The sequence below is a fragment of the Lycium ferocissimum genome, chromosome 2, assembly GCF_029784015.1.
Source record: "Lycium ferocissimum isolate CSIRO_LF1 chromosome 2, AGI_CSIRO_Lferr_CH_V1, whole genome shotgun sequence".
NCBI classification, from domain to species: domain Eukaryota; kingdom Viridiplantae; phylum Streptophyta; class Magnoliopsida; order Solanales; family Solanaceae; genus Lycium; species Lycium ferocissimum.
The window spans coordinates 3258366-3269889 of NC_081343.1; the positions used below are offsets into that span (position 1 = coordinate 3258366).

An 11524-nucleotide genomic window follows, 5' to 3' on the forward strand; every position below is an offset into this window, starting at 1 on the left:
GAATTAAAATTGAACTGCATATGTCTATACATGAGAAGAGAATAAATATTCGGCAAGAACACGAAAAGTCAAAAGTGAACAAGTAAAAATGTACGGAGGAAATAAATATGTCGGAGAATTAAAATTGAAGTGTATACGTCTAGACATGAGAAGGAAATAAATATTAAGTATTATGATATATGTCTATGTGAGATATAAAAATGGGGGGTATTGTTGAAATTTTGCTAACGGTAGGGCTATATTTAGCCCCAACTGGTAATGAGAGGGGTATATTTAATTATTTTGACTATTAAAAAATAAAATTAGCTAATAAACTAAAATAGATGAATATATTTGACCCTTTTCGCCTATATATACCCATGTGTAATTGATGGAACAAACACAATTCAGAATACAAAGAAAAGCAGTAGTAGTACTCTTGCTTCTTATGCTCTGTCTCTTCTTTTGAAACTCTTATCTTCATTAGACTGTTTTTATTAAAAATCAAAAAGAAGAGAAAGAGAGAATGGAGAATCATGAGAAGAAAAGAAGTAGGGGACGACAAAAGATTGCAATGGAGAAAATAGGAAAGAAGAAGAGTTTGCAAGTAACATTCTCTAAGAGACGAACAGGTCTTTTCAAGAAAGCTAGTGCATTATGCGGTGCTCAAGTTGCCGTCATTGTTGAATCACCAGCCGGTAAAATCTTTTCATTCGGTAACCCTTCTGTCCACTCTGTTATACACCGATATGAAACCGGTGATGTCAATGATGGTAGGAAAAAGTATTTGGATGCTAAGGGAGACAAGGCATCTAATTGGTGGGAGGATTTGTCTGTGGAGAATTTAGAGTTACAAGAACTTGAAGAATGTATGGCTGCTATGCAACTTTTGAAGAAGAATTTGTTGAAAAGAAGTGATGATTTGACTTCTTCTTCTTCTTGTGATGATGTTTTGATTCCCAATATGACTTTCAACCAATTTGGAGCGCTTCCTCTTCAGTATTATGATGTTGGAGGATGTTCAAATTAAACATTCTGAGGAATTGGCTGAATATACTAGTTTAAGTTGACTTTGGACACATTAGTTGATTATTTTACTACTAAATTAGTAGTTGGTAATTTCTTTCTTCTTTTTTCTTGATTTCTAATCAGTAAGCAAGTGTTGATTTTTTGTAGCCAGTTATTGACAGAAAGCTAGTGATGATTATTGTAAATTTTGTGCTTGTCTATTCTTTTCCGGTTTCTTTGTGGTCCAGTTTGTTCTTGATGTTGTGCTAATTTGGGCATCTAAGGTTTATTTTCTTGATTTCTATGAAGAAGATGAAAATTGAAAAATTACAGTAGTTTATTCCATGTGTTTGTTTACATGCATGAATCCCTCAACCGCCTTCAAGTTCAAGTATTCAACATTGTTTTTACTAAATCTGCTGTAAGTTTAAAATAATTTCTTATTCGATTCTGTTTCTTCGTACCTCTCAAAGTATGTTATTTTCTTATTTGCATCTACTTCATTTTAAGTTGATAAGATGAAGTAGCAATGGTGAATCAATCTTTTTGTATTCTTTCTTTGTTGCAAATTCAATTCTAATTTTTCTACTTGTGTTTGCTCTTTCTGCGAGACAATGATGGAAAAAGAGAGGTTAAATGGTTCAGATTATAGTATGATCAAACTGTCGCGATAATAAATTAATAGCCAAGATTTTTTTTATTTTTTATTTTTGAAAAAAAAAAAAAGAGGAATGGGATTACATAAAAGTTGTGTTCCCTGGTGTAATCATGTAGGGGCTTCATATTCTGGTTATTTTTGGTTTCATGAACTAAACGACTGAAATGAGGAGCAAACAATGTTTTGCTCATGTCCGCTCAAACTACTGTACAATCCATTTGGTCATGTGGTTTGGTGGTTCACATTCGGGCATATAACAATGAATGTATAGTAACCTTTTGTGTTTTTATATTTTGTCCAGTATCCTCTGTATACTGGCAGTAAAATAATTAAATAGTTTCTTCTCTGTTTATGGTTTTACATAACCTCGTTACTCTTCACCTTCTGTTTTTGAAGATAGATCCTCTATGCACATTGAAGTCTACATTGTTCTAAATTTCATTGAGAGCAGAACGTGTTTGATAAATTTCTTCTACTAGCTCTTCAAGTTTTGGGATAGATGGAAGGATAATTTTCTTAGGACGTCCGGGAGTTCTTGAGCACATGAATGAGGACTTATTTCATGGTTTGAGGAGAACAAAACACACTTCAACTCATAATGCATAGATTAATTGCATTAACAAAAGGAAAAGAGTAAGAGTATGGCTTGATGCAGGAGAGAACCGTAAGAGCAAGACCTTTTCTACTCGGTTTCATGCTTCTGTTCCTTAATTTTTATTCTTTCCTCATATCACAGGAAAGGCTTCTGTGACTTAGTCCATTTGAAAAGTGTGTTTAGTTCATTTTTTTTTGTTTTGAGGAAGGGTGATATTGCAGCAAGCTCTAAGCAATCAAACATGTAAATTTTAAGGCGCATCATTACTAGAAAGATGTGATTTTTGAATATTAAGGGACTAGGACGTCGATAATGTTGATGGAGCTAGTTTTCATTATCCATACTGTCATTGGGTATTGGTTAGTTGCTCTTCAACTTTGAATTGAAGCTTACATTACACAATGGTTCTTGTCAGCTGCTGAATATATTTTGAAAGACTTCAAAACACATCATTCTTATCTGTTATCTGGTTCAATGGTTAAGCTCTGGTTTTAGGATTTGGATTAGAAATTACGCGACATTTGTTTCCTTTACTTTATTTAACTAGAGAACCTTAATTTGAAAATAAAAAATAAAAAAAAGAACCTGAATAATGTGTGGTTGGTCACTTCTAAGTTACAGCATCCTGTTCAATTCAAAGGATCCAGTTGTAGTTGTTGCTCTAAAATGTGATTGGTCAAATTCTTCACTGATAGAAAGCAAAATTAAGGATTTGACTCATAGAACAGGTATAATCAATGGGGGATTGGCACTGTTGCAAGGAGATACTGAATGTGGGAAATGAATATCTCAGGTATTAGGAAACACAAAAACAACAGTAAGAACAAGCTTAAATTAATGGTATAGCAAGAATACCTATTCCATTTGATTTATTCATGAGTATTTTAATTGTATGGTTGTCTGACTACTACATTGAGCATTAACACATTTTTTAAAGGAATACAGGTGCCAAGTTTGGAAAAATGGGGTATGATTGATGGACTAGATCATTGCAATTCTTCAAGCAAGCACTGTTCGTCTTCCTGCTAGTACAGGTGCTATGATACGTTTAAATTTCTCTTTTCATTCACTTGCTACAATTTGTTCATATTTTGCCGCAAGGATATGGACACATATTCAGCACATATACACTTCCATTATCAAGTAGTTAGTCATTTATACTGTGCAGCGGATTCCTGCATTTTGTCGTTTGCGCCTGCTATTCCAACTGCAACAAAGATAGGTAAGCATCAAAACCTGAATTTGTCCCTTTTTCCTGCCAAAGTGTATGTTGCTATACCATTACGAGTTTCACAATTTTTCTTGATATAACTCAATTAGCCTGTGCTCCAACCTGCTAGGACTACGACCAAAGACGAAGAAGCATAGGCTGCTCAATTGCGGAAGTGAAAGAATTTCCTTCTTCTGTAAAAGAGCATATATTTTAATTCAAATGAATCAGTTGGATTTTCTGTTTCTCTTTTTGTTCCTTCTTCATAATAAATTATAGGCTCCTTTTGTTTGTTTGATTCTTTCCTGTGGTTAAACTAATTACGTAAAATTCGAGTTGTTGTTTCCCTTTTTGTTCCTTCTTCATAATGAATTATAATGGTACATAGCAGCATAACAGACTGAATATTGTAGAACTGGTACTTTGCAAAGGGTCTTCATAGTTGACAATTATAGGCAAGTTAAATAGGTCATTCTTGTTACTGATGTTGATCATCTACAAAGTGTATACCTTTCACCAGAATTAGCATTTGATTATTCTCTTTTGTCTCTTCCCTAGCATAGTACAAGACTCTTTTGCGCGGATTTCCTTTCAAAGGCACAGGTCTTTATTTTTTGCCCCTCATTTATATGGTCTTTTATTTTTGCCTTGCTACTCATTTAATGAAAATTTGTGTACAAAAATATCCATTTTTCGCCAGCATAAGTTTTAAATTTCGCATTATAATATCCACAAGTTATGCCTCGCTTGGCATAACTTACTTATGCCGGGTTGACTATAAAATACATTATGCCTTAACAGGCATAGGTTGTGTAACATCTCACAAGTTATGCCCCGCTCGGCATAAATTTGATTTTCTGCATGTGTCTTTCCTTAGATAAGTCTAGCTATGCTCGTACCGAGGCAAATGCAAAATTGTTGAGTAAATTACATAAATAAAGTATATTTTGGGTACAATGCAACAATTCTGATGCTGGGAAACCACAGAAACAACTAAATTAAATTAGAATGAAAAAACTTAATTCTCCGTATATGTAGCAATCTACACCAATGTACGGTAAATGTATATCTGCTTTAAAGTTAGAAAACAGAAGCTTTACAAAGTATTTGGTTCAAGTAAGGGGAAAAAAGAATGAATGTGGTTAGGAATTATTGTTTGCAAGAGCTTAGAACGGAGTCCTCTAGAAATTGGGAGAGCTGTGAAGTATACAATTCTGGGTCATTTCTGAAATGATCAACATGAGGTGTAGAAATGAAGTTGCAAGCTCTAACGTTGCGACCACTTCTTCGTTGCTCTTCTACAAAGGACTCAACAGAAACCGCAGGAATTACTCTGTCTGCACTGCTGTATATGTATAATTGTGGGCAACTTGGTTGCTGGGATGTCAATACATCTAGAACATCAGAAAGCCTCCTGCAATTTCAACCAATGATCCATTTAAGTACAAATATTCTGGCACTTGCTATATGCATTAATGACTCGAAAATGTAATTACAATCCCTTGGAGAATTGACATACAAAGACGAAAAGTAGATCTAATAGTGGTTCTTGTGTTGAAATACCATCTTAATACAACCATTCGCAGAAAAGGTAATTCTGGAAGACACGTTCTTACCTATTTACGGTGGGAAGGTTCAAAACGACCTCAAAGAACTTCTCCAGTATTAATAGCAATGCTGCTTCAGTTACTGCAGGCTTAGTTTCTGCAGAAGTTTTGGCTTGTATTGTCACATCTGTGTCTCTGTCGCTTAAAGTCATGATGCGTTTTGTTGCAACACTCTTCTTTTTCAAAAAGGCAGCAGAGAATCCAGAAGCCCACACCTTGACACAAACAACTTGACAAAATTAGTTTAAACTTACCAAAGCAAAGATTAACATATGCAACTACGCAACTACACAACTCCATCGCTGACCCCCAGGCCATCCACCTTCCTCCCCGGAGAAGAGGTGAAGAGACTGAATCAAGAATAAACAACTTCCACATTATCAAGTATAAGAATATATTGGCTGCATGGTTAAGGCCTAAGATAGAAGAAAGCTACAAGATCAGGTCCGTGATTTGAGTACAAACAACTGAGCAGTTCTGAATGGCTAAACCCTGACTATATACAACACTTGTAATACTTATCCAATAAAAGCATGATAGGATTGGATTTCAATAGAAATGTATGGCTCTGAACAATTGCTCTGCATTAACCTTCAGAAATAAGACTACTCCCAAAGAAACACTCTTCTGGAAAAGAAATCTTGTTATGACAATTTTCAAGGAAGCAATACCTGTGGATCCGGAGCTGCCACAGGGGCAGAATCAACAATACAACCCTTGATCCTTCTCATTAAAGCATCATCTTGTTTTTGAAACTTTTCCAAAATGACACCATAACTGTTAAAAAAACTCAAATCAGTAATTAGCAGAAGAAAAAAGTGTATACTTGTGATTCTAGTAAATGAATGGTTTCATTAAAAAAGAACTCACGTTAACCATCCAGTATTACTGAAAGTGTGGAAGACCAAGTTCTTTCCATGCTCTTCTTCCAACCAATCAGCAAGATGATTCACAAGAAGTTCAATGTCCTGTTCTGCCTTTCCCCCGACTTGATAGCTGAGAATCTCAGACATTGGGAAAGTAAAGGTAATGACATGATATCCTCTTGATGCATACCACTCTGCATATCTCTTTAGATGCTTTTGCTTTGCACCTAACCATCCCAACAATACTACCACTGTCTTAGACTTTACTGGTGAACAATGACAGTTCCCTGATATATGAACAGCATTTGGCTCTGGTAAGTGCCATCTATACGACGCCTCTGAAGGTGAAGAAGGAACTGTATATTCATATGTGGATGGATTAGCAGACTTGGCCAACGCTGCTGATTCATAACAGTTGACCAACGCAGAACAAGTACCAAAAGAAGAACCCGAAAGGCAACTAGAACTGGTGCTGGGACTTGGAACATTTACGTTAGGCACAGGAACGCGTATTCTGCTGGCAAAGGACAAATCGGCTATCTTAGAAACGGATATCTGAGACACCCATGATGTTTTGTTTTCTTGCAATGCTGATGAGGAATTCAATTGTTCACAATTATCCAATGACTTAGATGGGCGCAATTTTTCATGAAGATCAGTAGATACAGAAGCTATAGCAACTGCAGATGCTGCAACTACCGGTCTTTGGAGAATTCCAGACAAGGAAGCCATGATGATATACTTACAGCCTTCCCAAATTTGCAATACCAATATCAAATTTCTTTTCAAACCTGCTTTAAAATTTACTTGAGTGGATGGTCTATCGGAAACGGTCTCTCTATCTTCACAACGTCGGTAAGGACTCTTAACCCCTCGCCCTCTCTACCCCACCTGTAGAATTACACTGGGTATGTTGTTGTAATATCAAACAACTCTCATTCAAATAACAACGTTTTCCTCCTACAAGGCATTAAACCATGACACAAAGATAAGTCTGTTTTTTCCGGTGAACAAAATAAGGATTAAAGAAAATGAAAAGAAGAGTCTAAAATTCAAATTAAAGTTGAAAAGTTGAGAGGATACCTCTTTGTTGAAGTTGGTGTTCTGTTTTCTTGGAAGAAATTGGGCTGCCAATATAGATGTACTATTTTGACAGCCCCACAAACAACTTTGTATAGCTGTCACCAGTAGTCAAATGTTGTGTTGTCAAGGCGCGTGCTGTCACAAAAAACACGAGATTAATTAGGAAAATATGACCCAATGAAAAGGTCAATCAACACTAGTACTTACTTACAAGAAAATTAAAAAATGACGCGTAGGAACAAACCTTTTTTAAGAAAAAGTAACTTAAAACTAGAGGTTATGGGCCTGACACATGGATAATTTTTGGATTTTGACTAGCCGACTACTAAGAACTAAGAAGAGAGAAAAGCATATTAGGTTTGCTCGGAGAATATTCCAGCATAATTCAATCACATGGTCCTAAATAGAACTGGCTATTCAGTGGTTGTCAGGCCCTAATATTGTTTTACACGCCTTATACAGTTGTACTCTTTTTGTTTCAAAATAAGTGTCATTTAGCCAAAAAAAAATTATCCCAAAATAATGGTACTAGATGAATTCAAGATTAAGGAAAATAGTATTGTTTTCTTGTTATGCCCTTATATTGAAGAATTATTTCTTTTTAATAGTGTTTAATTTTCAAATTTTTTTTCATAATAATCGTGAAAAGAGTTAAAACAACACTTATTTTGTGACGGAGGGATTAATATTTAGATTTTAGCCTTTTAAAAAACAGAAAGGAACGGTTATGAAAAATCACCCTTGAAAACAATTCTAAAATGTAAATTGTAATCATCCACAATAAGGGTTATGAGATTGGTTTTTTCGTTAGAAAAATGTTAGATTGTTCTAATTCAACACCTGTGGTCCAAAACTCAAAGCCTAAATAACGTTAGTACTTGGAGTATATGAAATTTAGTAAGCGTTTGGCCATGAAAATTAAATATTTTTCACTTTATTTGGAATTTTGAAGTTGAAGTTGAAGATCGAGTTGTGTTTGATTGTAGTTTTGCAAAGAATATTTGATTGTTTGAATGTATTGAAGGTAGAAAAAGTGAAAATAATAAAAATAAGGTTTTAGTTATTTTTGATTTTAATACGAGCGAGTTGTATTTGAAATTTTATGATGACAATTGATTTTCAAATAAAATGAAATAATTTTTCAAAAAAAAAATGAAAAATTCTCATGGCCAAACGGCTCCTTAGTCTAAACTGAAAACTCTCCGGGATGTAAGGAAGAAAAGAACAGGGGCAAAAAGGGAAAAAGGAAAAGATGACGTGAGAGTTACGTTGATTTAATTAAAGCCTCAAAACGTGACCGCAACAATTAACACGGTTTGGTTTTTAGGAAAAAGACCGTTTGGACCATAAATGAAAGGATTGACGATGACCAACGCCCCCAGCTACCCTATAGGCGGCGGTGAAAGGATTGTGCCCTCTCAATCTCAACATCAGAAATACAATTGCCGGAAAAGAAACCATATATATACTGATTTCTATATAAACAGAAAACAGATACATTGTAGGAGAGATGAAACCATACCTGATACAGGAATAAAAAGTAACGTCTTCTAATGATAAATCTCCTCCTCTTTCTTTTTCCTTGTATTATGATAAGGAAAGAGAGAGAGAGAGAGGGAGGAGTGTAATTGTCGTTGAGTTTTGTAAATAAAAAAGAAGATTTGGCACGAGATTCTTGGAGCAGGGACGGATGGGGCACAAGGTCTTAAATGCCTCCTGCTTCACCTCTCCTTTCCCCCAATCATTTCTCTTTTCCTTTTTTTTTTTTTTTCAAATTATATTTCTCTTTCTCTCCTATAAATCTCCTGTAAAATAGGAGTAATATTTATATCCTATGGTACATCAAGACTCAAAACATCCCTAATCTAAAAGTTCAATATTCTTTAGTGCGTTTGGGCTCAAATTTGAAATCAACGTTTATTTATATAATCTAAACAAAAACTTCAACTTCAAATTACCAAATTCTCTTAATAGAATTTTAAATTTCAAGTTGTAATTTTATTTTTTATAAATGTAAAATTTGACCATTAAATTTATATGTTATGAAAAAAGACTTATGCTCGACGTGAAGAGATTGTATGTATCATGTGAAAGAATTATATTAAGGATTAGTCAAGTACTACTTTTGTTGATTTTTTGGATGTCACGGCCAAAAATTAATAGTCGTGGTTGCACTGATTCCCGCCCAATAGGTAGGCCAAAAACGATTAACAATGAATCCACTTAACAAATTGAGCAGAAATGTAAAACAACACGTTAATAATTAAAGGACAAGTCTTATACTCATCAAAATGAGAAAAAAAAATAACAAAATACCACTCAAGACTAGTGTCATGTGTACAAGGGCCACTAAAAATACCAGTACAAGTCCAAAATAATCAAATTCACTGTTTAGGAAAGTAAGAAAAGACAGAAATACAGAAAGATAGGAGGAGACCGGCGCTGCGGATCAGCCAGCCAACTCACCACAAATCCTGGGATCAACGCAATTGTAGTATGGAAGCATGCTGGAACACCTCCCATCGGCATGTACAAATCCGCCGGAATCATTTTCAATCGGTAGTCAGCCTCATTCGACTAAAATAACATCACTCTAATTTGAATCCGATCTAAGAAGATCATATCAAACCATAACCGCGGAACCATCACCATGAATGTATATAGATGATCACATAAAGCATGAATATCAAGTGCAATTCAAATATAACTATGTACTATGCATATTTTACACAAATAGCTCGATTATCAGAAGTACACAAGATTAGATGGAGTTCATGAAATAATCAAATCAAGACAAAGCATACCCATATGTTATGGCATTATTGGTTTACAACCATCACTAACGTATCTCAACACATTATCCATAACATGGCAACAATACCCGTATCAGTGCCCATCACACCATAGATACAACACCCCCTCTTTCTCCCTTAGTCCTTACTATTAGTTAATTATCGAAAACGTCCCCCAAATGGAGTCTAGGAAAGTTCCCAAAAGATCTATTGTGTCTTAATTCACCAAATGAGTTCAATATATCGAAAATAGTATTCTACGAGATTAAATGAGTCTGTTGATACCCATTTTGCTATATAAATAGTTCAGATTAAAAAGTCAATCCCTAGCCCTTAAAATCAAAAGTGATTTTTTTTTTTCGAAAATCAAGTTATCCATTTCAAAAGGAATTCATATATGAAATTTCATCCCAAAGCGACTTCAAATCGACCTCCAAATACATAAATTTCATCTTCTTAAGTTTTAGGGCTAAAACCACCTAAATCCCCAACTAAAACATGGATTAATTCACTAATGAGTGAGTGTAATCATGATGAAATATAAAATTGATGCTAGATACTTATCCCTGCATCGAAACGGAAAGAACACCGCGAAAATCGTCCAAATTGGAACTCTAGAACTTCCAAAAATCAACTAAACGAATGAAGCGAAGTCGGAAATTATAAACCACTCTGGGCTTTCGCACGTGCGGCCTACACATCGCACCTACGCAACTTCTGCAACTGCGGCCCTTTTCTAGTACCTGCGGGGTTGAAGGTGCAGACCCCTTTCCGCACCCCGAATTCCAACACTAAAATGAGCATAACTCTCTCATACAACCTCGAAATTCGACGCTTCTTGTTGCTATGGTTCTGTAATCAGGATAAGTATCTAATGGTTTGATCAAAACACAAGTTAGAACTTATTTTATTAAGGTGGTACCATTTAAGCTCAAAGAAACGACGTCGAAAGATCAAATACAAGCACAACACAACCCAAATTCATCCGAAACTAATCAGAACTTTACCAAAACTTGGGGACAAATTCAAAATCATCATATAGACGTGCTGAAACATTAAATCATTAATCTGAGCTCGTTTAGTCAATTATTTGACCAAAGTCAACACTTAATCTCCATTCAATTATTAAGCAACTCAAGTATCTGAATCATGCTCGAGCCTCTCGTGATTAGTTTTAAACAAGGATAAAACTAATTAAACACATGGATAGCTTGTGACTACTCATTCTAAATGAAAATCACATATATATTACTAAAAATTTCATCCGCGAGACTATTTTACCAAATAATTAGATATCGCTTATTGTCCTAAAAAATATTTTTTTTCTCTAAATAGCTTTTCTAAAGTAGTACTCTTAAAAAGTAGCAGTAAATTGGGTTTGGTCAATTAATTAGAGAAGTGATTTTTTCAAATTGATAAACAAATTATGTTTATGATAAACAAAATATGTTTAACCAATCTTTTCAAAAGAAATGTTTCTTAGTGTTAGATTACGAAAAGTAAACATCGATATTCATGTTAAATAAGTACTATATAGACAGGAAAAATAATTTAAATATTTATTATGAAAGACTTCAATTAATATTTTATTTTATTAAAATACAAATATAAAATAAAAAGTACATATTAAAGTTTTTAATCAAAATAAATATTGTTAAACCAAAAGAAAAACGGAGAAGAGGTTCTTAAGTTATTTATATTTGAGAGATACATGAGTTAAATTAAT

General features: G+C 34.4%; 2 protein-coding genes across 2 annotated transcripts; one reads left to right on the forward strand and one right to left on the reverse strand.

Moving 5' to 3' along the window:
• Positions 1 to 472: 472 nt before the first annotated feature.
• Positions 473 to 1051, forward strand: LOC132047933 (agamous-like MADS-box protein AGL62). Its single transcript, XM_059438901.1, has one exon. It carries the CDS (start codon positions 506 to 508, stop codon positions 1007 to 1009), a length of 504 nt encoding a protein of 167 aa, XP_059294884.1. The 5' UTR covers positions 473 to 505; the 3' UTR covers positions 1010 to 1051.
• A 3301-nt stretch (positions 1052 to 4352) lies between these two features.
• LOC132032834 (uncharacterized) lies at positions 4353 to 8857 on the reverse strand. Its single transcript, XM_059422595.1, has 6 exons — positions 8529 to 8857; positions 7007 to 7141; positions 5928 to 6883; positions 5729 to 5834; positions 5067 to 5272; positions 4353 to 4864 (listed from the first exon to the last, which is right to left on the reverse strand). The coding sequence occupies exons 3-6, from the start codon at positions 6653 to 6655 to the stop codon at positions 4600 to 4602; spliced, it is 1305 nt and encodes a 434-aa protein (XP_059278578.1). The 5' UTR covers positions 6656 to 6883; positions 7007 to 7141; positions 8529 to 8857; the 3' UTR covers positions 4353 to 4599.
• Positions 8858 to 11524: the final 2667 nt, after the last annotated feature.